Source organism: Nelumbo lutea, chromosome 1 (assembly GCF_056320005.1).
Source record: "Nelumbo lutea isolate HS-2025 chromosome 1, American lotus-T2T, whole genome shotgun sequence".
Classification (NCBI taxonomy): Eukaryota; Viridiplantae; Streptophyta; class Magnoliopsida; order Proteales; family Nelumbonaceae; genus Nelumbo; species Nelumbo lutea.
This window is the reverse complement of record NC_142684.1, coordinates 197,995,632-198,022,436: the sequence shown is the minus strand read 5'-3', so window position 1 is coordinate 198,022,436 and position 26,805 is coordinate 197,995,632. Positions and strand designations below refer to the sequence as shown.

At 38.5% G+C, this 26,805-nt stretch overlaps 1 protein-coding gene across 1 annotated transcript; it reads right to left on the bottom strand.

Annotated features, from left to right (window-relative positions):
• Nucleotides 1-18,640: 18,640 nt before the first annotated feature.
• On the bottom strand, nucleotides 18,641-26,590 carry LOC148880245 (very-long-chain aldehyde decarbonylase GL1-4-like). The gene is made up of 10 exons (XM_088962110.1): nucleotides 26,475-26,590; nucleotides 26,122-26,345; nucleotides 25,773-26,005; nucleotides 21,579-21,798; nucleotides 20,845-21,226; nucleotides 20,595-20,706; nucleotides 19,911-20,107; nucleotides 19,302-19,400; nucleotides 19,048-19,224; nucleotides 18,641-18,958 (listed from the first exon to the last, which is right to left on the bottom strand). The coding sequence occupies exons 1-10, from the start codon at nucleotides 26,532-26,534 to the stop codon at nucleotides 18,791-18,793; spliced, it is 1,872 nt and encodes a 623-aa protein (XP_088818236.1). The 5' UTR covers nucleotides 26,535-26,590; the 3' UTR covers nucleotides 18,641-18,790.
• Nucleotides 26,591-26,805: the final 215 nt, after the last annotated feature.

The window sequence follows — 26,805 nt, the reverse complement described above, 5'->3', positions numbered from 1 at the left end:
TACGATTCCTATTGCCACAACTGCAACACTTGCAGTCGTTCCCAAGAATAGTGTCACTTCACCTTCACTCAATCTTCTACTAACTTTGAACACCTGCAATGAGTTACACACATGAGTTGAAGCCCCAAAGTCAACACACCAAGACACAGAAGTAACTAATATATTAGTTTCTATGACACAAGTTTTGACGTTACCTTTCTTAGATTCTAGGTAGGCAAGACAGTTCCTCTTCCAATGGCCGGTCTGTTTGCAGAAGTGACAGACATCAGATGCCTTGTTCTTCTTCTGTTTTTTAGGTTTGGCAGCTTTCTTCTGGGGCTTCTTTGCATTTCTTTTTTTCTTTCCTGATTTGTTAGCTTCAGCAAACATAACCACAGGCTCATCCTTCTTGAGTAGATCCTTGGCCCTCTACAACATATTGTTAAGTTCTTGGACGCTGACATTCAGCTTATTCATGTTGTAGTTCATTGTGAACGCATTGAAGGAAGAGGGCAAAGAATTCAGGATGGCATCCACTTGTGTGCCAAGATCTAGCCCAGATCCAAGGGCTTCGAGTTCGTTAATGCAGCCCATCATCCGAAAACAATGCTCATGAACTTTTTGCCCTTTGGACATTTGTGCGGTCATGAACTGTTTTAGGACCTTCTGTCGAGTAGAACGATTCTACGCTTCATACATTGTCTTTAGACTGTCCAATATGTCATTGGCTAATTCGATCTGATTGAACTGCCTCTGTATTGAGTTGTCCAGTGAGGCAATGACAAAGTAGTGGGTTAGGGAGTTCTTATCCTCCCAATCTTGGTAGTCCCTCCTACGGGCCTCAGAAGCCCTATCACCCAGACGCTCCGGGGCAGGATTTTTCACCACCTTATCTAACTTTTCAGAAGTTAGGACTAGCATAAGATTTCTGTACCAGTTGGCATTGTTTGGGCCCTTAAGCTTGTTATCGTCTAGAAGATTTGCGAATTGTCTATTTGCCTTTTTCTGATAAAACAGCAAAGACGTTAGTCCACAACCTTTGTTTGATTCATGTTTCCTACATAGATATGGTTTTCAATCTATGTTCCATTCCCATTTGTTCATCTCCGAGATTTCCCTCATTTCTCAGTGAAGGAGACGACGAAATGTCTCTAGAAATGTGGGAAATCACATGGGGTGTGTGAAGCCAAATGTTTCAGTTGCATAACCCCACCACCTTTTTGTGACGGATCATATCCACTCATCGAATGAGTTTCCCTTTGGCCTTTGTCAGGCAAGGTTCAGAGCCATTTTCAGGTAAACCTTTCTATCCAGTGAGTGATCACCCATCATATTCAGGTTACGCCAAGGTACCATGAGAGAGTTCCCATTTTCTGGTGAAGCCCATCCCACATCGGTCTATGACGCCCCTATAATCTTATGAAACACTCTGATAGATCCAACAGCAAATGGATAGCCCAATTTTATGGTGTGTTTCCTCATTACTGAAGTATCCATCATTGTGCTAATGATGGAAGGCCTTTAGAGAGTCTATCATATGGATCTCCCTATCACATTCACTCATATTTGCTGGAGGGAACAAAATTATGCCCTAGTTCAAATTTTAGGTCAAACCAGAGTGGCTCCCATTGACTTTCAGGGTTGTGGGGCCCACCAAGTAAGGAGGGGTCATCCAATGACCTTAAGGGACACCATGGCAATGATGTGCATTCAGCCATGGTGTGTGCAAGAGCCACTAACGAGTCATCACGGGCCAAGTGCTTATGGCCCATGGTCGCAGCACATCAAACATCCAAACATCACATGTAAAGGAGGAATTGATCCAATCAATTAAATGTTGTAAAGCCCATTTGACAACCCATTTAAAATCTATAACATTGACAATTAATGTCGACTATGTATACGGGCTGAATCGCAGTTAGCAGTTCGACCCATACAACTTTTCTCATAAGAGTGGGCTTTTGCAGTTTGAACCATTTAAAACTGGGCTTTATAGGAGGGTCGAATTAATCCCTATAATTGAACATCAGATTTGGAACAGCAAGTGAAGAAAAAATTGGACTGAATAACAGTCCCCTTCGAACCCTAGATTCAATCCAAACAGTTTTGGTCCAATCTAGTCCAAAATGGTCTGAAACTGATTTTCAATTCAAGAAATATTTCATGAAAGATCTGAAATTAATAATTTTGATTTTAAACAATCATAAATCAAATATTTACTGTTTGCACCACCTGCAAAACAGAGGTTAATCACTAGGGTCACAATTTCACAAAGTGCAAATCGCAGAAAGCGATTTCTCCATCTGCAAATCTCCAGCACCGCCTTCTTCTTTCTTCTTCTTCAATCAAGAAAATAAAAAATAGAAATCCAATTTCTATTAATTATATTCTTGATCAAATTCTATACATTCAGTCTATAAAAAAAATATATTTACAGACCGAATTGAATAAAATAAATGAATAAAAAGGAAAAAGGGTGCGCAGACCATCTGCGCCAACTTTGCACTGCGATCTCCAGGTTTGAATAGTCCATTAAATCAAAATAAATAAAGAACAGTTCTAAATAAAGTTTGGATTTAACAAGAATTAATTTCAAATCAATCGCCCTTAACAAGAAACAGTTTCTTGAAATAAAGAAAACAATCTGCGCAAATCTTGGCAGAACAGCTTCTGTCCATCTGCGCAGGTTCAGATCTGATTGTATTTTGGTTCAAGATTCAAACCTGGGGCTCTGGTACCACTGAAAGAATGATAGGATCCATCTAATGGATGCCATAAAGGTTGCAGAATGGGTGGGCGAATTTAAAAATTTTCCTACCTTCTTCCAACTAGGAATCATATTCCCAAATTTAGAATATAATATTCAAGAATCCTACTTGAACCATAATCGAACCAGATCTGAACCAAAAGGAAAGGGAGGAATTACACCTGATCCAGAGAAGCAGTATCTCCCAAAGTTGGTGTTCATGCTCAAAGAGGACACCAAGATCCGCTCTTGCTGAAGATGACATAGTTGTATATGGAACGGAACCAGCAGATTGCGTCCTACACACTGGATCCTTCACAAGAATCCTCTGGAAACTCTGAGCACCAAATCTTTTTCAGTCTTTTCTGCAAAACTGATGTCAAGAATTGATTTCTTGATTTCTTTCTTCTTCAAAGATCGAATCTTGTCAGAAAGAGTGGCCGCAGCTGGAGGAGATCTCATGAGACAAAGATGGCTGAATTGTTTCTCTTCTCTCTGGAGTGTGTATGAGATCCTATCTCAATTCGCAGGATGCTTTCTTGCTTGCATATAACCCTAGGTTCAAAATCTGATTATGTCCACTTAGGGTTTCTCCTCTTTTCTTCTTGATTAAGAAACCTCCTAATTAGGAGTTATCCTAATCCAAATCAATATTTGGATAGGGGATGATCTTAATCCTATCTGCAGATTAAGTTAGCTTACTCCTGATCTTATCAGGAGGTTACCAGATTCAAAATTTGATTTGAATTTGGTCTTTCAGAGTGGATAAAGTTAAAGGCCCAATCCTTTTGCTAACTTTAATCCCAGATTCACCCCATAGATGGGTGATCATATCAGCCCAGCTCGAAATGGGTTTTGACCCATTAAGTATTTAGTGCTTAACTAGTCTCCAATCTGCTGCCTAGTTGGGTTTCTTTGTATGGCATGGGATCCAAGCATTGATCTACACACCAGCCACATGGGTTCAGCCTAGCCTTTATCACAAGGCCCAACTGAATTCACTGAAAGAGCTCGGTGAACCCCTGAGCCCATCACATGGACCCTATGGGCCCAACACTTACATTAAGTGGTCATTGGGCCAAGCCATCTTATAAAAACCCAGGGACTGCAGGCAGGTGCAAGATTAGCCCATCAGGTACTATCCTAAATGGTCTTACACTTAACCTCTCAGCCCTTAATGATCAAGCACTGTCCGACAAGAGAAGACCTCTCCCTCAGCTGCAAGGAACAATGTTGCACTCTCTGCTCACATGGATCCCGGGAATTAAAACCATTTGCAAACACTTTGAAACCGTAAATATATATATATATATTATAAATTTTTCAAAACAAAATTCCAACGATTGAAATCAACTGCCGGTAGTTTGGTTTCCATCATAGAGAGTGCATTCCCGATCATTACCTTTGTCCAACAAGGGGGCTGATCTTGTCACTATGATCACCCACTCAGATGAATTCTCAGACTGTCCCAACATACCCAAGTTTTGATCACTGAGAAGGATCTCACTGATTGGCATATCAAAGACAGCCCGATCCGACACCTAATGAAGTGTCATAATCGAGTCTAGGGGTCAGGTGTAACTTTCCAGTTTTGCCCATTTGTCTCCAAGGTCCAGGGCAATACTGGAAATCTGGTCCAGTTCAAGGATTCAAATAATCCCATATGATGGATCTCTCATCCCTTCAATATCAACATAGATCATATCACAAGATTGGTAAATGATGGTTCTTTGGTTTTTCTAATTGTAGAAGATCTTCCAACTAGTGAACTTTGCCTTCATGGTAAGATGACAAAACGAACATTTATGGAAAAGCCTAAAAGATCTACGAACATGCTTGACCTGATACATACTGATGTATGTGGCCCCATGAATGTTAGGACACGGAACCAATACTGTTATTTTGTAACTTTCACCGATGACTATTCTCGGTATGGTTATGTGTACTTAATGAGACATAAGTTTGAATCGTTTGAAAAGTTCAAGGAGTTCAAACAAGTCAAGAAACAGTTGGGGAGATAGATCAAAGCCCTTCAATCAGATCGAGGAGGTGAATATCTCTCCGATGAATTCAGGGACTACCTTAAGGATAATGGGATTATATCCCAGTTGTCTCCTCTTGCTACACCACAATTAAATAGTGTATCGGAGAGGAGAAACCAAACTCTATTAGATATGGTCCGATCACTCCTCGTACATTTAGAACTACCTATATCCTTTTGGGGACACGCATTGAAGAATCTTATATACGTGTTGAATCGGGTTCCAATCAAATCTGTTCCTAAGACTCCCTATGAGCTATGGACTGGTAAGAAACCAAGTGTAAGACACTTGAAGATTTGGGATTGTCAAACACATGTTAAAAGAACATGTGCAAACAAATTGAAATCCAAGAACATTCGTTGCTTATTTATAGGCTACCTCAAAGGCTCTATAGGATACGTCTTTTACGACCTAAGAGAATAAAAAGTGTTTTGTATCGCAATGCCTATTTCTTGGAAGAAGATTACATCTTGAACGATCATCGTCAAAAAATTGTTCTTGATGAGGAGAGCTCAGGAGTAGTGGGAAATGTCCCACAAGTTCCAGATAATACCCAACTGAGAAGACCTGTCTGGATATCTAGGCCTCTAGTTCTCTATGGCTATAATCAAGAAAGTTACTTGATGGAAGCCACGATCAGTGAGGAAGATCCCATGACTTATGTGGAAGATATGTTGGACATAAATTCCTTGAAGTGGGTTGATGCCATGAAAGTTGAGATGGACTCAATGAAAATTAACGGAGTTTGAACTCTCGTAGATCCGTCCCCTAGAATGAAAGCAATTGGTTGCAAATGGATCTACAAGAGGATGAAGGGCCTTGATGGAAAGGTTGAGACCAATAAAGGCCATCTTGTAGTGAAAGGGTACACTTAGAAAGAGGGAGTCAATTATGAGGAAACCTTTTCGCTAGTGGCCATGCTTAAATCCATATAGATCCTGCTAGCTGTAGCAGTACACTATGATTACGAGATTTGGCATATGGATGTCAAAACCACGTTCTTGAATGGAGATCTTACTAGAGATATCTATATGTAGTAGCCACAAGGCTTTGTTGTTGTAGTCAGAAACACATGGTGTGTAAACTTAATAGATCCATTTATGGACTTAAGCAAGTTTCAAGAAGTTGGAACATCCGATTTGACTCTACGGTCAAACAATTTGACTTTGAGAAGAATCCAGATGAGCCCTGTGTTTATAGGAAATTAGTAAGAGATAAGGTTACGTTCCTCATTTTGTATGTAGACAACATTCTACTCACTGGGAATGATGTAGGAATGTTGAATACAATGAAGGTATGGCTTTCACAACAATTCTCCATGAAAGATCTTGAAGAGGCCTCCTACATCTTTGGACTTTGACTCTATAGAGATAGATCGAAGAGGATAATATGATTCTCTGAATCTATTTACATTGACAAGATCTTCAACAAATACAACATGGAGAACTCCGAGAAGGATTTGTCCCTTTCAAACATGGAGTCACTCTTTCCAAGGGTATGTCTTCCAAGACTCCGGAGGAGATTGAGGGCATGAGAGAGGTTCCCTATGCCTTAGCCATAAGGAGTATCATGTATGCCAAGTTGTGTACTCAGCCAAACATTGCTCAGACTGTGAGTGTAGTAAATAGATACTAGTCTAACATGGGATAGGGGCATTGAACTGTTGTAAAGAACATACTCAAATACCTTCAGAGGATAAAAGAGTTTTGTCTTATCTTCGATGGTAGTTCCCTACAGATCGTCAGGTATACTGATGCTGACTTCCAATCAGATACAGATGATAGAAAGTTTACATCTGGTTACATCATCATGATAGGGTCCTATGCAGTTAGCTAAAAAAGTAACAAACAAAGGTCCACAGTAGATTCCACGACCGAGGCCGAGTACATTGCCGCAAGTAAAGCTGCCAAGGAAGCAGTGTGGATTAATAAGTTCATTTACGAATTAGGAGTTGTTTCATCCAACACATCACCCATTCCACCGTTGTATGACAATACTGGAGCCATTGCTCAAGCTAAGGAGCCAAGAGCCCACTCGAAGTCAAAGCACATCGAGAGGAAGTATCATATACTTCAGGAGATTGCTGGTAGAGGGGACATCCAGATTTAGAAGGTAGCATCAACAGAGAATGTGGCTGACCCATTGACTAAACCACTTACACAAAGTGTTTGAGAAACACATGGACAGTATGGGACTTCGGCTTGTACTCAATTGGACCTAAGTGCAAGTGGGAGCTTCTTAGATAGTGTATACCCTTAGCTTTAATTAGATTGATATACTGATGCATTTATTGTAAATGAATAAAAGTACATAATTGATTCGTGCTATAATTGGTGTGTTTTTGTGTAACTACCCTTAAACTGGACACTTATGAGACTCGTGTTAGTTTAGAATGTTCTCAGCCGCTGGATAGACTTGGGGAAGTTTATCCTACCAAGGCTAACACTGGTGTGCTGCCAAGAAGGTTGGGACAACCTATCTCAATTGCCAGGGTTGGACCTGAAGCACATGTAGTGTGTGTTTGTTTGAAACACTGAACCCTGACCAATTTCTAGTTATGCCCTGAACCTTGGAGACTAGTGGGCAAAACTGAAAAGTTACACATAACCCCTAGACTCGATTATGGTACTACACTGTGTGCCGGATTGGGTTATCTTTGATATGCCAATTAGTGAGATCCTTTAGGGGTTAAAACCTAAGTATGTTGGGGCAGTCTGAGAATTCACTCGAGTGGGTGGTCATATTGATAGGATCAGCCCCTTTGTCAAACAAAGTGAATGATCAAGATTGCACTCTCTCTGATGGAAAAAGATTTTTTTTGCAAAATATATTTATATGATATATATATTATGTTTTAAGAGAAATGTTTGCAAAAGGTTTTAACTCCTGGGATGCATTCGAGCAAAGAGTGCAATACTACACCTTGCAGCCAGGGGAGAGATCCTTCCTTGTTGGGCAGTGTTTGATCATTATGGGCTGAGAGGTTAAGTGTAAGAAACCATTTAGGGTTGTTTTATCTGATGGGCTATATCTCACTTAAATCCATTGTCCTTGGGCCTTCTGAAGGGATGAGAGATCCATCATATGGATGGCAGAACCCTATAGGAAGGTTGGGCTAAATTTCAAAAATTTCTCTCTCCCATGTGGGAATCACATTCCCTATTTTAGAAAACTGCATTTTCAAGGATCAATCTTGAAACCAAATTAGACTAGATCTGAAACCAAAAGGGAGTAGAGGGATATACCTGATACAAAGTAATAGTAAACCCCCAATAAAGGTGTTCACGCTCAAGGAGAAGACCAAAGACTGCTTCCACCAAAGATGACACGGTGTGACGTGAAACAGAATCAGCAGGACGACTCTTCAGCAAGAACCGAATATGATGGAGGGCTAGAGAACACGACTTCAGATTGCCTCTTCTAGCAAGAAGCAATATCAAGAATGATTCTTGATCATTCCCATAGGTGGAGATCGAACTAGGTAGGGGCGGCAAGAACAGGAAGAAAAGAGCAGAAGACAGGAGCAATCAAACTGTCTGTTGTCTTCTCCCTTTTGGTTTCAGATCTGGTCTGGTTCAATGCAAGAACGATTCTTGAAAAATGCAATTTTTATAAAACTGGGAATACGATTCTTGGAAGGGTAAAAGAAAATTTTTGAAAATTTTCCCAACCATCTAACATGGTTCAGCCATCCATATGATAGATTTCCCTTTCCTTCAATGTCACATTGCCACACATTGACAAAGATGGTGCATTAGATGCTTGTTAGTCATTGTTCATTTTGCTAATATATGTAGTTATGTCTGAATGCCATACCTTGTACTAATGCTAAGAATTGATTTGGCATTCATATTCTATTTATCTGGACTATTAACTCATTGCAGGGGACAATGATAACTTGTCATATTTTATGTAAAAGAGTTACTCCATTTACTCACCGAAGCTGCGCACAGAATCATGAATGGAGTATACTACTATGCTTAGTGATTAGGCATATACTCCTAAATGAGCTGCCATATTCATTTTGGAACTGAATTTTTGATAGGTTAAGTTTTATCTTTTGTAAAATTCAGTTTCTCTCAAACAAGTTTAGAGGTCAACACTCTGACACAATTTGATTTGGTCTTTTATTTTATTGGTTTTCTTCATGACTTTACACTATGAAACATAGCAAATTATAGAAAAATGTCCTCTAGATGTGCAGGACTACCTCAAGACCTTTTGTGCTTTCTAATATCATTGATATTGCTTTTGAATACCTGACTTTTATCTGTTTCTTTCCCATCCATTGCATGATTTAATCTGTAACTTTTCTTCTAGCTGTTGGATGAAAGTAGTTCTAATAGATGTAGTTATAGCTGGATGTGAAAGAATGGTAGGATCCATCTAATGGACGCCAAGAAAGGTGCGGAATGGGGGGCGAATTTCAAAAAAATTTCCTACCTTCTTCCAACTGGGAATCATATTCCCTAAATTTAGAATACATTATTCAAGGATCCTACTTGAACCATAAACAAACCATATCTGAACCAAAAGGAAATAGGAAGGATTGTACCTGATCCGAAGAAATAATATCTCCCAAAGTTGGTGTTCACGCCCAAAGAAGTAACCAAGATCCACTCCTACTGAAGATGACACAGCTGTGGATGGAACGGAACCAGCAGGGTGCGTCCTACACACTGGAATCTTCACAAGAACCCTCTGGAAACCTTGAACACTAAATCCTAGTGTCTTTCTTGCAAGACTATTGTCAAGAACTACTTTCTTGACTTCCTGTTGCTGCAAAGATCCAATCTTCCAACAGGTAGTGGCGGTGGATAAAGGAGGAGAAGTCTAGGGATGAAGATGACAGAATTGTCTCTTCTCTCTGGAGTCTGTGAGAGATCAAATCTTAGATTGCAGGATGTGTTTCTTGCTTACTCAAACCCCCTAGTTCGAAATCTGATATTTTTGCTAGGGTTTTCTCCTCTTTCTTCTTGATTAAGAAACCTCCCAATATTTTGGGAGTTATCCCAATCCAAATCAGTATTTGGATAGAGGTTAATCTTAATCCTATCTGCAGATTAAGTTAGTTAACTCCTGATCTTATCAAGAGGTTACCAGATTCAAATCTAATTTGAAATTGGTCTCTTAGAGTGGATAAGGTCAAAGACCCAATCCTTTTACTAACACTAATCTCAGATTCACCCTATGAACTGGTGATCATATCAGCCCAGTTCGAAATGGGCTTTTGGCCCATTAAGTGTTCAGTGTTTAACTAGTTTCCAACCTGCTGCCCAGTTGGGCTTCTTTGTATGGCATGGGATCCAAGCATTGATCTACACACCAGCCACATGGGTCCGGCCCAGCCTTTATTACAAGGCCCAACCGAATTCACTGAAAGACTCAGTGACCCCCTTGAGCCCATCACATGGACCCTATGGGCCCAACACTTACATTAAGTGGTCCTTGGGCCAAGCCATCTTATAAAAACCTAGGGACTGTGGGCAGGTGCAAGATTAGCCCATCAGGTATTATCCTAAATGGTCTTACACTTAACCTCTCAGCCCTTAATGATCAAGCACTGCCCGACAAGAGAAGACCTCTCTCTCGGCTGCAAGGAACAGTGCTGCACTCTCTACTCACATGGATCCCGGGAATTAAAACCTTTTGCAAATCTTTTGAAACCATACATATACATATATATATATATATATATATATATCTTATTTTGCAAAACAAAATTCCAACAATTGAAATCAACTGCCGGCCGTTTGGTTTCCATCAGAGAGAGTGCATTACCGATCATTACCATTGTCCGACAAAGGGGCTGATCCTGTCACTATGACCACTCACTCAGATGAATTCTCAAACTGCCCCAACATGTCTAGGTTTTGACCCCCACTAAGGATCTCACTGATTGACACATCAAAGACAGCCCAATCCGACCCCTAGTGATGTGTCATAATCGAGTCTAGGGGTCAGGTGTAACTTTCCAGTTTTGCCCATCTGTCTCCAAGGTCTAGGGCAATACTGGAAATCTGGTCCGGTTCAAGGGTTCAAGCAATCCCATACTACATGTGCATTAGGTCTTACCCTGATGGGCGAAACAAGCCATCCCAACACTTGGTGGTACACCAGTATCAGCCTTGGCAGGATAAATCTCCCCAGACTTATCCAATGGCTGTGAACATTTAAAACTAAAACAAGTTTCTATAAGTGTCCAGTTTTAGGGTCTTACACAGAATTATACCAAACAACATGAATCAAACATGCACTTTAATTTATTTCTACTAAATAACAAAAGTACATTAAATTCGGTTGAAGCTAAGAGCATACAAGACTGTCTAACAGCTCTCACTTGCACTTAGGTCCAATCTGGTACAAGCCGGAGTCCCATACTTTCCACGTGTTTCTCAAACACCTTCTGTGTCAGTGGCTTAGTCAATGGGTCTACCACATTATCCGCTAATGCTACCTTCTGAATTAGGAGGTCCTCTCTACCAACGATCTCCCGCAGTACATGGTACTTCCTCTCGATGTGCTTTGACTTCGAGTGGGCCCGAGACTCTTTAGCCTGGGCGATCGCTCCATTGTTGTCACACAACAACGGGATGGGTGATGTGCTGGATGGAATCACTCCCAATTCGTGTATGAATTTCTTCATCCACACGGCTTCCTTGGCAGCTTCACTTGCGGCAATGTACTCGGCCTCGGTTGTGGAGTCTGCAGTGGACCCCTGTTTGTTGCTTTTCCAACAAACAGCACACGATTCTATCGTGAAAACATACCTAGATGTAGACTTTATATCATTTGGATCCGACTGAAAATCGGCATCGGTATACCCCAGAACTTGTAGTGAACTACCATCGAATACCAGACAAAACTCTTTTATCCTTTGAAGGTATTTAAGTATGTTCTTCACAGCAGTCCAATGCTCCTGCCCTGGGTTAGCCTGGAATCTGCTTACCACACTCACCGCCTGAGCTATGTCCGGGCGAGTGCACAGCATGGCATACATGATGCTCCCTATGGCTGAGGCATAGGGAACGTCTCTCATGCCCTCAATCTCCTCAGAAGTCTTGGGAGACATCTTCTTGGAGAGAGTTACTCCATGTCTGAAAGGAACATTTCCTTTATTAGAGTTTTCCATGCTGTACCTTTTGACAATTTTGTCAATGTAAGCAACATGGGATAATCCAATTATCCGCTTCGATCTATCTCTATAGAGTCGAAGACCTAGTATGTATGAAGCTTCTCCAAGATCTTTCATGGAGAACTGCTGTGACATCCATACCTTGACCGAAGTCAACATTCCTACATCATTCCCAATGAGTAGGATATCGTCCACGTACAATACTAAAAAAGTAATCTTATCCCCACTAGACTTCCTGTAAACACAGGGCTCATCCGGATTCTGCTCAAAGTCAAACGTTTTGACGGCAGAATCAAAACGGAGGTTCCAACTCCTAGAAGCCTGCTTAAGTCCATATATGGATCTGTTGAGTTTACATACCATGTGTTCTTGACCAACAGCAATAAAGCCTTGCGGCTGCTGCATGTAGATATCTTCACTAAGATCTCCATTTAGGAACGCGGTTTTGACATCCATTTGCCAAATCTCGTAGTTATGGTATGTTGCTACAGCTAGCTGGATCCTAATGGATTTAAGCATGGCCACATGCGAAAAGGTTTCCTCATAATCGATGCCTTCTTTCTGAGTATACCCTTTCGCCACCAAGCGAGCTTTGTAGGTCTCAATCCTGCCATCGGGGCCCTTCTTCCTCTTGTAGATCCATTTGCAACCAACTGCTTTTACCCCGGATGGCGGATCTACTAGAGTCCAGACTCCATTGGTCTCCATTGAGTCCTTCTCATCTCTCATGGCCTCCACCCACTTCTGGGAATCTATGTCTAACATAGCTTCTGCATAAGTCACGGGATCCTCTTCACTAGTCAAGGCTTCCACCAGGTAGGGATCCTGGTCATAACCATATCGGACTAGTGGTCTGGATACCCGGGTGGACCTTCTAGGTTGGTCATTACCTAGAACTTGTAGGACATCTCCCACTACTCGTGAGCTCTCCTCATCAAGAATTATTTCCTGATGGTGAGTGTCCATGATGTATTTAGATTCTAAGAATTGGGTGTTTCGACTGCAGAACACTTTCTGCTCACTTGGGTCATAGAATAGATAACCCACTGAATCCTTTGGGTAGCCTATAAATAGGCAACGACTGGTTTTGGATTCCAACTTGTCCGCACTTGTTCTTTTAACGTGTGCAGGACAACCCCAAATCTTTAAGTGTCTTACACTTGGCTTCCTTCCGGTCCATAGTTCATATGGAGTTTTCAGAATTGATTTGGTTGGAACCCGATTTAGCACGTAGATAGTAGTCTCTAATGCATATCCCCAAAAGGATGTGGGTAATTCTGAGCGTACGAGAAGTGACCGGACCATGTCCAACAAGGTCCTATTCCTCCTTTCTGAAACATCGTTGAGTTGTGGTGTAGCAGGAGGAGCTAGTTGTGACACTATCCCATTGTCCTTTAAGTAGTCCTCGAATTCGTCAGAGAGATACTCGCCACCTCGATCCGATCGAAGGGCCTTAACTTCTCCCCCTAATTGTTTCTCGACTTCCTGTCTAAACTCTTTGAACTTTTCAAAGGATTCAGACTTGTGTCTCATTAGGTACACGTAACCATATCGTGAAAAATCATCTGTAAAGGTGATGAAGTACACGTGTTGATTCCGTGTCCTAACACTCAAGGGACCACATACATCAGTATGTATTAGGTCAAGTGTGCCTCTAGATCTTTCAGGCTTACTGTCAAATGGCCGCTTAGTCATCTTACCTTGAAGGCAAAGCTCACAAGTGGAAAGATTTTCTATGGTTAGAAAATCCAAAGGATCGTCCTTTACCAGTCTTGTGATTCGGTCAATACCGATATGGCCAAGTCGGTAATGCTAGAGGCACGTGGGATTAATTGTATCACGATTCCTTTTCTTGGGATTTTCGACCGACGTAGTTTCGGTTTGGTTAGTTTCTAGAGAAGTATGTAGAACATAGAGACCATTCTCCAGTTCCCCGCATGCGATGAATTTGTTATTCCATTTAACAGTAATCATATTACTAAAATAAACAGTATATCCATCAGCACACAGTTTAGAAACAGAAATTAAATTTCTTCTCAAGTTTTGTACATAAAGACAATCTTTAAGTACAAGGACTCCTTCTCTAAAAACTAATTCTACGGTTCCTATTGCCGCAGCTGCAACACTTGCAGTCATTCCCAAGAATAGTGTCACCTCGCCATCACTTAATCTTCTGCTAACTTTGAACCCCTGCAGTGAATTACACGCATGAGTTGAAGCCCCGGAGTCAACACACCAAGACACAGAAGTAACTAACATATTAGTCTCTACGACACAAGTTTCGATGTTACCTTTCTTAGATTCCAGGTAGGCAGGACAATTCCTCTTCCAGTGGTCGGTCTGTTTGCAGAAGTGACAAACATCAGATGCCTTATTTTTCTTCTGCTTTTTGGGTTTGGCAGCTTTCTTCTGGGGCTTCTTTGCCTTTCTCTTTTTCTTGCCCGATTTGTTAGCTTCAGCAAGCATAACCACAGGCTCATCCTTCTTTAAAAGATCCTCGGCCCTCTGCAACATATTGCTGAGTTCCTGGATGCTGACATTCATCTTATTCATATTGTAGTTCATAGTGAACACATTGAAGGAAGAGGGCAAAGAATTCAGGATGGCATCCACTTGCATGCCATGATCTAGCCCGGATCCAAGAGCTTAAAGTTTATTAATGTATCCCATCATCCGAAGACAATGGTCATGAACTTTCTGCCCTTTGGACATCTGCGCGGTCATGAACAATTTCAGGACCTTCTGTCGAGTAGAACGGTTCTGCTCTTCATACATTGTTCTTAGACTGTCCAATATGTCCTTGGCTAGTTTGATCTGATCGAACTGCCTCTGTATTGAGTTGTCTAATGAGGCAATGACAAAGCACCGGGCTAGGGAGTTCTTATCCTCCCAATCTTGGTAGTCCCTCCTACGGGCCTCAGAAGTCCTATCACCCGGACGTTCCGGGGTAGGATTTTTCACCACCTTATCTAACTTTTCAGAAGTTATGACCAGCATAAGATTTCTATACCAGTCAGCATAGTTTGGACCCTTAAGCTTGTTATCATCTAGAAGCTTTGCAAATTGACCATTTGCCATTTTCTGATAAAACAGCAAAAACGTTAGTCCACAACCTTAGTTTGATTCATGTTACCTACATAGATATGGCTTTTAATCTATGTTCCATTCCCATTTATTCATCTCTGAGATTTTCCCTCCCTTCTCAGTGACGGAGACAACGGAATGTCTCTAGAAATGTGGGAAATCACATAGGGTGTGTGAAGCCAACTGTTTCAGCTGCATAACCCCCACCACCTTTCTGTGACGGATCATATCCACTCATCATATGAATTTCCCTTTGGCCTCTGTCAGACAAGGTTCAGAGTCATTTTTAGGTAAACCTTTCTGTTCAGTGAGTGCACACCCATCATATTCAGGTTATGCCAAGGTACCGTGAGAGAGTTCCCATTTTCTGGTGAAGCCCCTCCCACATCGGTTTATGATGCCCCTATCATCTAATGAAACACTCTAACAGATCCAACAGCAAATGGATAGCCCAATTTTATGGTGTGTTTCCTCATTACTGATGGACCCATCATTGTGCTAATGACGGAAGGCCTTTAGAGAGTCCATCAAATGGATTTTCCTATCACACGCACTCATATTTTCTTGAAGGGAACAAAATTACGCCCTAGTTCTAATTTAGGTCAAACCAAAGTGGCTCCCACTAGCTTTCATAAAGCCTGATTTCTGGTGGGCCTCAATCGGCTAGGGGTTCCGTACGCATCCCTTTTCAGGGTTATGGGGCCCACCAAGTAGAGAGGGGTCATCCAATGACCTTAAGGGACACCATGGCAATGATGTGCATTCAGCCATGGTGTGCGCAAGAGCCACTAACAAGTTAACATGGGTCAAGTGCTTATGGCCCATGGTCGTAGCACATCATACATCCAAACATCACATGTAAAGGAAGAATTGATCCAATCAATTAACTGCTGTAAAGCCCATCGAATGGCCCATTTAAAACTTAAAGCATTAATAATTAATGTTTACTAGGTGTATGGTCTGAATTGAAGTTAGCAGTTTGGCCCATACAGCTTTTCTCACAACAATGGGCTTTTGCCATTTTAACCTTTTAAAACTAGGCTTTACAGGTGGGCCGAATTAATCCCTGTAATTGAACATCAGATTTGGAATAATCAGTGTGAGAAATATGGATTGAAAAACAGCCCCTTTCAAATCTCATATTCGGTCCAAACAGTTTTGGTCCAATCTAGTCCGAAATGGTCCAAAACTGATTTTCAATTTAAGAATTAATTCAAGAGAGATCTGAAATTAATAATTTTTTATTTTAGACAATCACAAATCAAAAAATATGGACTGTTCGTACCACCTGCAAAACAGAGGTTAATCACAAAAGTCACAGTTTCATAAACTGTAAATCGAAGTATGCGATTTCTCCATCTGCAAATCTCCAGCGCCGCCATCTTCTTCCTTCTTCTTTAATCAAGAAAATAAATAAAAAACAGAAATCCTATTTCTATTAATTAATTACATTCTTGATCAAATCCTATACATTCAGTCTAGAAAAATAAAAAAAAAATTGTTACAGACCGAATAATAATAAAAGGAAGAAAAAAGGGTGCGCAGACTATCTGCGCCAAATCTGCACTGCGATCTCCAGGCTCGAACAGTCCATTAAATCAAAAATAAATAAAGAACAATTCTAAATAAATTTTTGGATTTAACAAAATTAATTTCAGATCAAACGCCCTTAACAAGAAACCATTTTCTGTTCATCTGCGTAGGGTCAGATCTGATTTTCTTTTGGATCAAGATTCAAACCTGTGGCTCTGATACCACTAAAAGAATGGTAGGATCCATCTAATGGATGCCAAGAAAGGTGCGGAATGGGGGGCGAATTTCAAAAAAATTTCCTACCTTCTTCCAACTGGGAATCATATTCCCTAAATTTAGAATACATTATTCAAGGATCCTACTTGAACCATAAACAAACCATATCTGAACCAAAAGGAAATAGGAAGGATTATACTTGATCTGGAGAAATAATATCTCCCAAAGTTGGTGTTCACGCCCAAAGAAGTAACCAAGATCCGCTCCTGCTGAAGATGACACAGCTGTGGATGGAACGGAACCAGCAGGGTGCGTCCTACACACTGGATTCTTCCCAAGAACCCTCTGGAAACCTTGAACACTAAATCCTAGTGTCTTTCTTGCAAGACTATTGTCAATAACTACTTTCTTGACTTCCTATTGCTGCAAAGATCCAATCTTCCAATAGGTAGTGGCGGCGGCTGAAGGAGGAGAAGTTCGGGGACGAAGAGGGCAGAATTGTCTCTTCTCTCTGGAGTTTGTGAGAGATCAAATCTCAGATTGCAGGATGTGTTTCTTGCTTACTCAAACCCCCTAACACTAATCTCATATTTGCCCTATGAACCGGTGATCATATCAGCCCAGTTCGAAATGGGCTTTTGGCCCATTAAGTGTTCAATGTTTAACTAGTTTCCAACCTGCTGCCCAGTAGGGCTTCTTTGTATGGCGTGGGACCCAAGCATTGATCTACACACCAGCCATATGGGTCCGGCCCAGCCGAATTCACTGAAAGACTCAGTGACCCCCTTGAGCCCATCACATGGACCCTATGGGCCCAACACTTACATTAAGTGGTCCCTGGGCCAAGCCATCTTATAAAAACCTAGGGACTGTGGGCAGGTGCAAGATTAGCCCATCAGGTATTATCCTAAATAGTCTTACACTTAACCTCTTAGCCCTTAATGATCAAGCACTGCCCGACAAGAGAAGACCTCTCTCTCGGCTGCAAGGAACAGTGTCGCACTCTCTACTCACATGGATCCCGGGAATTAAAATCTTTTGCAAATATTTTGAAACCGTACATATACATACATACATATATATATATATATATATATATATCTTATTTTGCAAAACAAAATTCCAACAATTGAAATCAACTGCCGGCAGTTTGGTTTCTATAAGAGAGAGTGCATTACCGATCATTACCATTGTCCGACAAAGGGTGTTATGGGCCGGGGCATAGGATGTTATGGGCCGGGGCATAGGATCACGTCATGGGTTGGCCCACGGGGAAAAGCTCTTGTTTTCCCTTGTTCCTCCCCTTCCTAGCCATACCTATCTTGGCGTCCTAGAGGGTGATTTGTCCAAGAGATCACCGAACTCTCCTTTTGCTCTCTTTCTTGACTGGAAATTTGATATGCTTATTCAATAATTTCAGCTCCTTAAATAGGAGATTACAAGAGGTAAGAGTCCTCCTTGTAGGAAGACTCCTTGATAACTAAACTGCTTACAGATAAGATAGATAAGACTCCTAGATAAAACTAACTAAACTGCTTACAGATAAGATAGATAAGACTCCTAGATAAGACTCTTAGATAACACTCCCTACTCAAGAAGGATAAAAACTCCCTAAGATAAATCAGACTCTATACTAATCCTTATTGGAATGGATAATATAAGAGTAAGAAAGCAGATAAGATAAAGATAAGGTAAGATGAACTGTGGCTAGCTAGATAATCTGATGAGGATCCCACGTTACTGCTGCTGCTGGCGGCGGTACTTCTTCCCCACGATTGCGTCCATAACGAAGGAGGTATGCCTAATCAATGGCATTGACAAAAGGAAGAAAGTTTCAAGAACAAAACACTACCATGAGAGTAAAAGGCTCAGAAGCTCCTTTTTTCTCTTAAGCACACCATCCCATGGAAAATTGTTATAACCAAATAGTGTTTATATATAGGGAAACGAGTTCAAGTATCACATAGCATGTTGTAGTACTTAATGTCAACATCAAATTGGTGAAAGCCCAACTCCTTTATTATGATCGATGTTATTCTGAGCAACAAGGAACCCTCAATAGCAGTCTTGAGGTAGAGGAAGGAATCCATGATGCAGAGCTGCACGCCAAACCTTCTCTACATCAAGAATTGTGTCTCCGCATTCATGTGCATCCAACCCCTCCAGAGCATGCACAATTCCTCCTATTCTCCATGCACTCATCACCCTTCTCGGCAGCCAATTCTGTGAGAACCATTCATTTATATATATGTCAAGATAGAAGAAATTAATGGTTATTCTGTCAAAAGTAAAACAAGAGAAGGAGCACAAACCTCACAAGAATGCACGTTCTCAAAAGCTTTGGGGATGGCCATGGCTGGTGTTTTGTAGTAAACACAGTCCTTCCGCACCTTCTTGAGTGGAAATTGAGACAATGGAATGAAGTATGTCCCTTCAACTGCTTTCTGCTGTTCTTTATCTGTCATTGTTTCATTATCCACCAACCATACCTACAATGACTCCATAAATTATCATTAATTTCCAAATGCATCTGCTAAGCTTCTCATAAACAGTAAACTTTCTTTACCTTCTGTTTATAGCTACTTGAGAGGATCAACAAACTTGACAACTCTTCAGGGAGTTGCAATTTAAGCTTCTCAAAATCGTCCTTGCTTGCTACAGCTACCTGTTCCATTTTAGCAATGTGAGAGAGGACGGAAAAACCATATATGATGTTTAAGCCTATATTTTACCTACTTGGTGAAGATTTAATATTGGACTAACTTCCTATATATAGCTAGCTAGTTAAATTTCATTAGCTGCCCAAATTAAACCTCACAACCAGGGAGCCATTCCCTTAACTCGCACTGATGAAAATTTGACTCCACGAGAATTTGAACAAAAAGCTGCTGAATTGGCCTATTTCTTGCGCGTACCAATTGAAGTATTTTGAAATGAACTGAAGAATGAATGCTTTCTTAGCATGAGGGAAGGAACTCAAGAATCCTCTTTTTTATATAACTTAACTGAAGTTTCTTCAGAAAGCACATTCGAGCAAAACAAAAGCAGACGTATATGGAAGTAATGCCAGTTTATTGGAATCAATTAATCTTTAATTTTTTCAAGAGCTGAAATCACTTGATTTCACATTCAAAATTAATCAAATGTTAGCATCAATTAGAAGGAAAGAATGTACCTGGATTCCTCTTCGGCATAAAAGCAAGGAAATGGCTGAAACTACTTTAGAAAGTTTCCCCCTTATAAGTACTTGCTGTGTTCCCTTTGGAATGCTATTAAGTACAATAGCAACCACTAAGCTACTACCATCCACAAGCTTGATCTTGAGTTTTGGATGTCTCTGAACATAGAGTTCGCCATTTCCATTCAATTCCTCTCCCTGTACATTACAAAACTATGTTAGTGGTGAGAGAGATGTTGGAGAATAATACAACTGCTAATTCCTTTCTGTTCAATGAGTAGAAGAAAACCCATACATCCACTTGAACATATGAAGGAGAAAAAGCAGAAACAAAACAACCAACAGACCAATTACCCAACTTAGTGTTTGTTGCTGCTATCTTAATTAACTGACTTCCATTATATCAATAGCAATAAATGTACTAAATCACTGCAGCAAATTTAAGGGGCCGTTGAATAACGGCTGAGGTGGCTGAACAGAATAGTTTTCTTGTACCCCATTTATACAAAAGAAAAGTAGTGTAGGATATCTGGAATTAATCCTGGGAAATTAATCAAGCCTAAATTTGAAATAAACAATGGTTTTTTATTTTTATTCTTATTTTTTTGTAGAAGAAAAGAAATGATGAGAAAATTTCCTAGCTGTAATAACAAAACAATAGAAAGCACAACTATTAGCTACTTGCCTGGTTTAGAAGACCTAAACTCATCACCTTTACTCCCGCCTCATTAGCCTCTAGTATGGCTTTCTCAATCAAAGTATTAATTGCATTTCTTTTCCAGGATAACAAATACTGTAATAATAAAATTTGGGATTAATTATTTTTCTTACTTTTAAAAGATGAAGAAGTGTTCATAATCATCTTTTTTTTTCATAAAAAGAATAAAAAGAAAAAAAAAAGAAGTGAAGAATATATACATTAATTTCTTACTTGGTAACTGTGTCTTGGTATAGCCCATGTTTGCATCTTGAGTTCATTGAACATATTCCTCTCCACAGTAAAGGTGGAATCGAGGATCCAAGTCAACAGCATGGACCCATATGTCACTGGCCACAACATCCAGATATACCATTTTGAAGTTGAAGCGTAGGGGTAAGAAGCCAATGAAGCAAATCCTGGCCGTAGATAGTAGATGGATTCTAGTGTAGGCAGATGTGTGAGATGGACTATGTCTGGGGTCTCTTTCTTTCCTTTCACAGAGGCTTCATATAGTGTATCCGTGGTGTCATCCACGGTACCGTACATGTAATCGTAAATAGGCATGAAGAGAGAGTAATTGGTCCGGAATTTGGTGTGATGAAGAGAATGAAACCTGTTGCATAAGTTTTCAATATGCTGCATGCTTTTCTACATGAATCTATTAGCATTTTAAAATCAAAATCACAATATATACAGGAATCTAGAGTTTAAAATCGGATTTTGATTCCAACTATTTGATTGTGTAGAACCAAATCTCATTTCGTTTCTGGTGGAATGGCATTCTCCCATTTTGAAGTTATGACCATTCCCTTCTCCAATCGGAATGAAATCCTATTTTAACTGATTTCAATTCACATTATGATTTTTGTTTGAACCAAATAGACTATGGGAATAGATTATTCTGATTCCAATTGTAAACCAAATGAATCCTTAGAACCAAAATGCATTTTATGAAATTGACTTACGATGGAGTATAGACGAGGTACTTGAGAGGGGGGAATATATTAAAGAGCCACTTGGGGAATATCTCGAAGTTGCAATGCCCCACATAGTTCATTATGTCAATATAAGTTGTGTATCCTACAGCTGCTGCAAATGAAAGAGTCCCTGTGGCTAACGCGGCTGAGGTCGGAATACAAAAGAGAATGAAATAAACGATAATTTCTGCGAATGGATGAATCACGGCTGCCACATACAATAAAACAAAAGGAAGTTAATCATGTAATTACATTTTGAATAATACTGCTGTATGGGCATGGTTATGCATGTGTACAAGAAAGATGTAATTTTAATTTTTATATTAATTACCTGCATCAAAAATAAAGCAACTATTTTCTTTATAATAGTATACATGGATTAATAGATTAATACTCTCGATGTAGCATGTTAGAATCTCCCATGCTTCTATTCAATCTTTGTCCCATTACATGAATATGTTCATATATATAAATAATTAGATAGATAGATAGATAGAGAGAGAGAGAGTGGGAATAGTAATACAACATAATAAAGTAAAATATTAATAAATCAAATAACATAAATAAGTTCAGCTTAAAAAAATCAAACATAAATAAAAAAAAATAAAAATATTAATTTAAAAATCCATTAAGCTTTCACTTAAAACTAATAAATATTAAAAACATTTCAATTCCAGTTAAAAATCAAACTTAATAAACACTAATAAAAATAGGAAACTTAAATACAAAAAGTATTAATTGATAGTTTTAATAATATTATAGTTTAAACATGGGTTTGATATATTCCAAATAGAACCCGTGTTTTAGCATTGTATTTTGTTTTGTTTATTCTTTTCATTTTATTAGATAACTTTAAATTCCATAAATTACAATGATATTATATAAAAAATAAATTACAAAAATTAAATCTATAAAATATTTTAGACTAACAAATATGAAAATTTTCCTACTTTTTTGTATTAAAAATTTAAATTTAAAATATAAAATATTAATATATTTATTAAACCAAAGCCAATCTGAAATACTAGAAAACTGACCAACTCGGGTTGAGTCTGATTGGATTGTTTATTAGTTAAAATATAAAACAATTATATACTCTTATGTATTTCTATTGTTTAACTTTCGCTTAACAAAGCACGGGTCCCCGTCATCGTGCCTCTCCTTCCTCCATTAACCCCATTCTCTTTGACTTTCTCTCCTCTCCCCTTCCCTTAAGCCATGTCACCCAACTACCTAAAATGCATCCCCCCAATCTATATCCACTCTCCCTCGTTTAAAATATTAATATTAATTAATAAATAGTTAAATACAATTAATATTTAATCCCACCCATATTCAATGAGTATTAAATAGTTCTATTTCCAAAATTTAATAAATACGGTTAGTAAATTACCAAAAATAAATAAATATTGTTATTAATTAACTCATTAACAATATTTTATAGAAATTGAATACTCTTTAACTAATTTCTATAAAATTGTGAATTATATTTAACAATTATCAAAAAGTATAAAATTTTAGTTATTTTTATTTATTATAATTAATAATCAAATACAAATGGGGGAACAAAATATTATAATGTTAGATAATGAAATTATTAATTAATTTATATTGAAAATAAAAGATAAATTAGTGTAATCTTGTTAGTAAACTGCCAAATAAAAGAATATATTTAATAACAATTTAAAAAAAAATTCAATAAATCTCCATAGTTACAAAAAAGTAATAAATTTTTCAAAAATTTTCATAAAACTACATTTTCATAAAATAAAATTTTTGAAATTAAAAGATATGAAGTATTTGAAAGTTTATTTAAAATGCATTAAATAATTATTGAAAATTATTACAATATTTTGGAAATTGTAGGAAAATTTATTACATTTGGTAGATTTTGGAAAACCATTGAAAAATTATGTAATTTTCATTGCAAATTATTGAAATTATTAAAGATAAATGACTATGGGAAATGGAAAACTATAATTTGAACAAATAGTTACACAAATTATTAAGATAAATTACTATAATATTCGTAAAAGGAAATTATTGGTTAGTTTATATTAGAAATTATAAGATAAATTAGTATAAATCTGTAAGTAAACCATTTAAAAAGAAAATTAATTATTTAATAAAAATTTAAATAATTTTGAATAAATTTTCAAAATTACACAAGTATAATAAAATTTCCAAAATTTTCATAAAATTATATTTTTGAATATTAAAGACAACTTAGTGTACATTTAGAAATTTACCATGTGGTTGATACTCAATATATCCATTTGATTATTTTTATCATCAAATTGAATATTGGGTTGACAGGGGCAGTGTTTTCAAAACTGGATCAAACCAGATGGTTATACTAGAAAAATTGGGAACCAGACATCATTTCACCCCAAAACTATTTTTTGTCCAAAAACCGTTTATTTGGTTAGCGAACCACTGACCTGGGTGGTCGAACCGTCAACCTAGATAACAGTTTTTGGCCTTTTTTTGTTTTTCTAATAGTTTTTGTTACAGCGGGTCATCCGTTCAAACCGAATAGTCAAACCATTCAACCCTAGAACAATTCCCTATCCAGTCCAATTTTAAAAACCTTGGACGTGGAGTGGGTGCCTCTCCTTGATCTTGGCTTGGTGTGCGGCATGCCTTGGCCCAAGGTCTGACCCATGGACGAGCCCGACCCACAACACGGCATGGGCCTGTGTGGACTTGAGCCATGGGCTGTGTCGAACCGACCCGCAAATTATCCTAGAGGAGGAAGGCACGACCTAGGATGCCTCGTGGGCCAGCACAACATAACTCGCACTTTGTGCGGGCCACATGTAGTTTGTGTCGTGCCAATCCAGCACGACCCAATTTACACCTCTACTTGAACCCGCCCAGGGAAGGGAAATTCGAAGACTCTCCATCCTTGATGAGGAGTGGGGTGCCTTGCCCCTGAACTTGCCCGACATTGAGGAACGGTTACCTTGTCCTGAAGCCGCATGACACTGGGGACGGGGCGTGGTTGGGGTAGAGTGTATTGAATATGGGGCAAGGAAAGGGATGGGGTGCCCTGCCCTGAACCCACCCCGTGTCATTACTATATAATTGTTAATTATTAGTGGAATTAATAAAAATGTTATCTTTTAAAATTATTTTTATTTATTTAAAATTAATTAAAATTTTATTTAAAAATAATAAAATTTAAAAATAAAATTTTTTTAAATTACTACAAATTATTAATAAAACTAAATTTATTAAAAATTATTTATTCATATTCAATTAAGAATAATTATTTTTTATAAATCAACATTAAATGAAAAACAAAATTATTTAATCTTTTAGATTTTCCCGTACATCACACGGGTCCCTACTATATAGTAAAAGCAAATTTAAAATAGGTACGGATGTAACACCCATATTGTAGTAAATCGAATCTTTGGGCTATCTCGGCTTGTGAGAAACTGATTCTCTGTGTGAGGTTCTAAACTTGTAATGATTAAATCACACAATCAAAGTTTCCTTTGGTTAAATCTCGTTTATCCACTTGATAGATAAAAAGAAGGATTTATTCAACATATAAACCGCTGGATAGATCCGTGGAACTCAAGTATCATAAAATGTGTGAAGGGCTTAACCCCTTTTTATAAAATATATACACAATGATGCCATATATATAAGACAAAAATAAAAAATAATGAGGGTTTAGCCTTGTTTTAATTATAATTGATATTAAGCATTAATATATTTACAATGATGCCATTATATAAGACAAAAAGTAATAATGACACTTAAAAATATGTTTAACTATTAAACATTCATTAATCAACTATTAATTACAATTATATAAAACAAAAAACAAGGATTTTCGATCTGGTAATTAAATCCGTGAAAACTAATTAAGAGTAGGTTTAAGTAAATCCGACCGTGAGACTATATACAGGAGTGTTCTAGTAAATGATTCATTTTTTTTTTAAATGAAAAAATAATTGTTCATTAAACGAAAATAAAAGAAAAGCTTAATCAATTAGCCATCTCCCTACTGGAAAAAAAGAAGGCAATTCTCAAAAACCTGAGCCAACTAGAGCTGAGAGATGCATGTTAATGCATGTATAACATATATGTGATATGTGAAGCATATATATATATATATATATATATATTGCACATGCATGTATGAGAGATGTAGTTATTAGTTATTACATGTTATAGGCTCTGTGGCAATGGAGGAATGATGATGGGAATGGTAGCCCGTGTAAAGGATGTGATGGTGCAATGCTCTATGAAACCAGTAGTAGAGGAACTCCACAGGACCCACATGAACGAGTGCTGCAATAAGTATGCCATCCCATCTAAACATTGGCATTCTGGAAGCCCCAGGCAACAGAGTTATTGCAAGGTAGTATATAATACCATTAAAAATGATATTGTCATCCCTGCCACCATTAATTAGTTTCCTCATCAAACAACTAGCTAGCTGATATGTTAAGTCAAGAGAAAACAGAATTAATTAATTAATAATGGGAATGAAGTGAAGATATATACTACTAACCAGTTTCTTTCTCTGTCCACTTGTTCAAATTCGATTCCTTTATCGACTATCCTGTGTTTGCTCTTCGCAGTCATGTAACGAGCTAAGCTTATCCATATCTGGGCATGGATCACCCTCGAGAGCAAATATGGCAACATAAGAAAGTAGGCCAAATCCCTCTCTTTTTCATCCGTGGTCACAAATTGATAAGTGCTGTGAACAATCCACGGCGCCAAAACCACATACTGGACAAAACAGTAATTTGAAGCATGCATGAGTAGAAAGAACTCATCCCTCATCACCATGCAAGAATCAATGCATAAATAAAATGGAAATGTAATTAAAGGGACAGAATGAAGTTAATTCATACATACTTTGAAGTTTCCTAGCTTTTCCCATGGATATTTTGTTAGGGGACCTGGGCTTAAAGCCATCTGCTCTTCTTTAGCCTTTTGAGTTGAAGAATACTGAAGAGCAGGTTAGGTATTTATATAGGTACATGATCGAGAGAAGTGAGTTCACATGCATGCATCTGCCAAATACATGCACATGCTACTGACGATGATGACCCAAGCAAAATTAAATCACACAATAATAATATTGCATGCATTAATGATTTCGTTCCAAAAGATGTACAATACACGGGCACTTATTTAATAAGGTGCCATTTGGTTGATCAACATCCGTTGCACCGATGTCAGGGTC

Bases quoted from the DNA above. Each gene is read 5' to 3' on its own strand.
- LOC148880245 (XM_088962110.1), bottom strand. From the start codon at position 26,534: ATGGCTTTAAGCCCAGGTCCCCTAACAAAATATCCATGGGAAAAGCTA. The intron at 26,346-26,474 runs GTATGTATGAAT...TGTTTTGTCCAG, and splicing joins AAAAGCTAGGAAACTTCAAA to TATGTGGTTTTGGCGCCGTG. The intron at 21,227-21,578 runs GTAAGTCAATTT...CTTATGCAACAG, and splicing joins TACCTCGTCTATACTCCATC to GTTTCATTCTCTTCATCACA.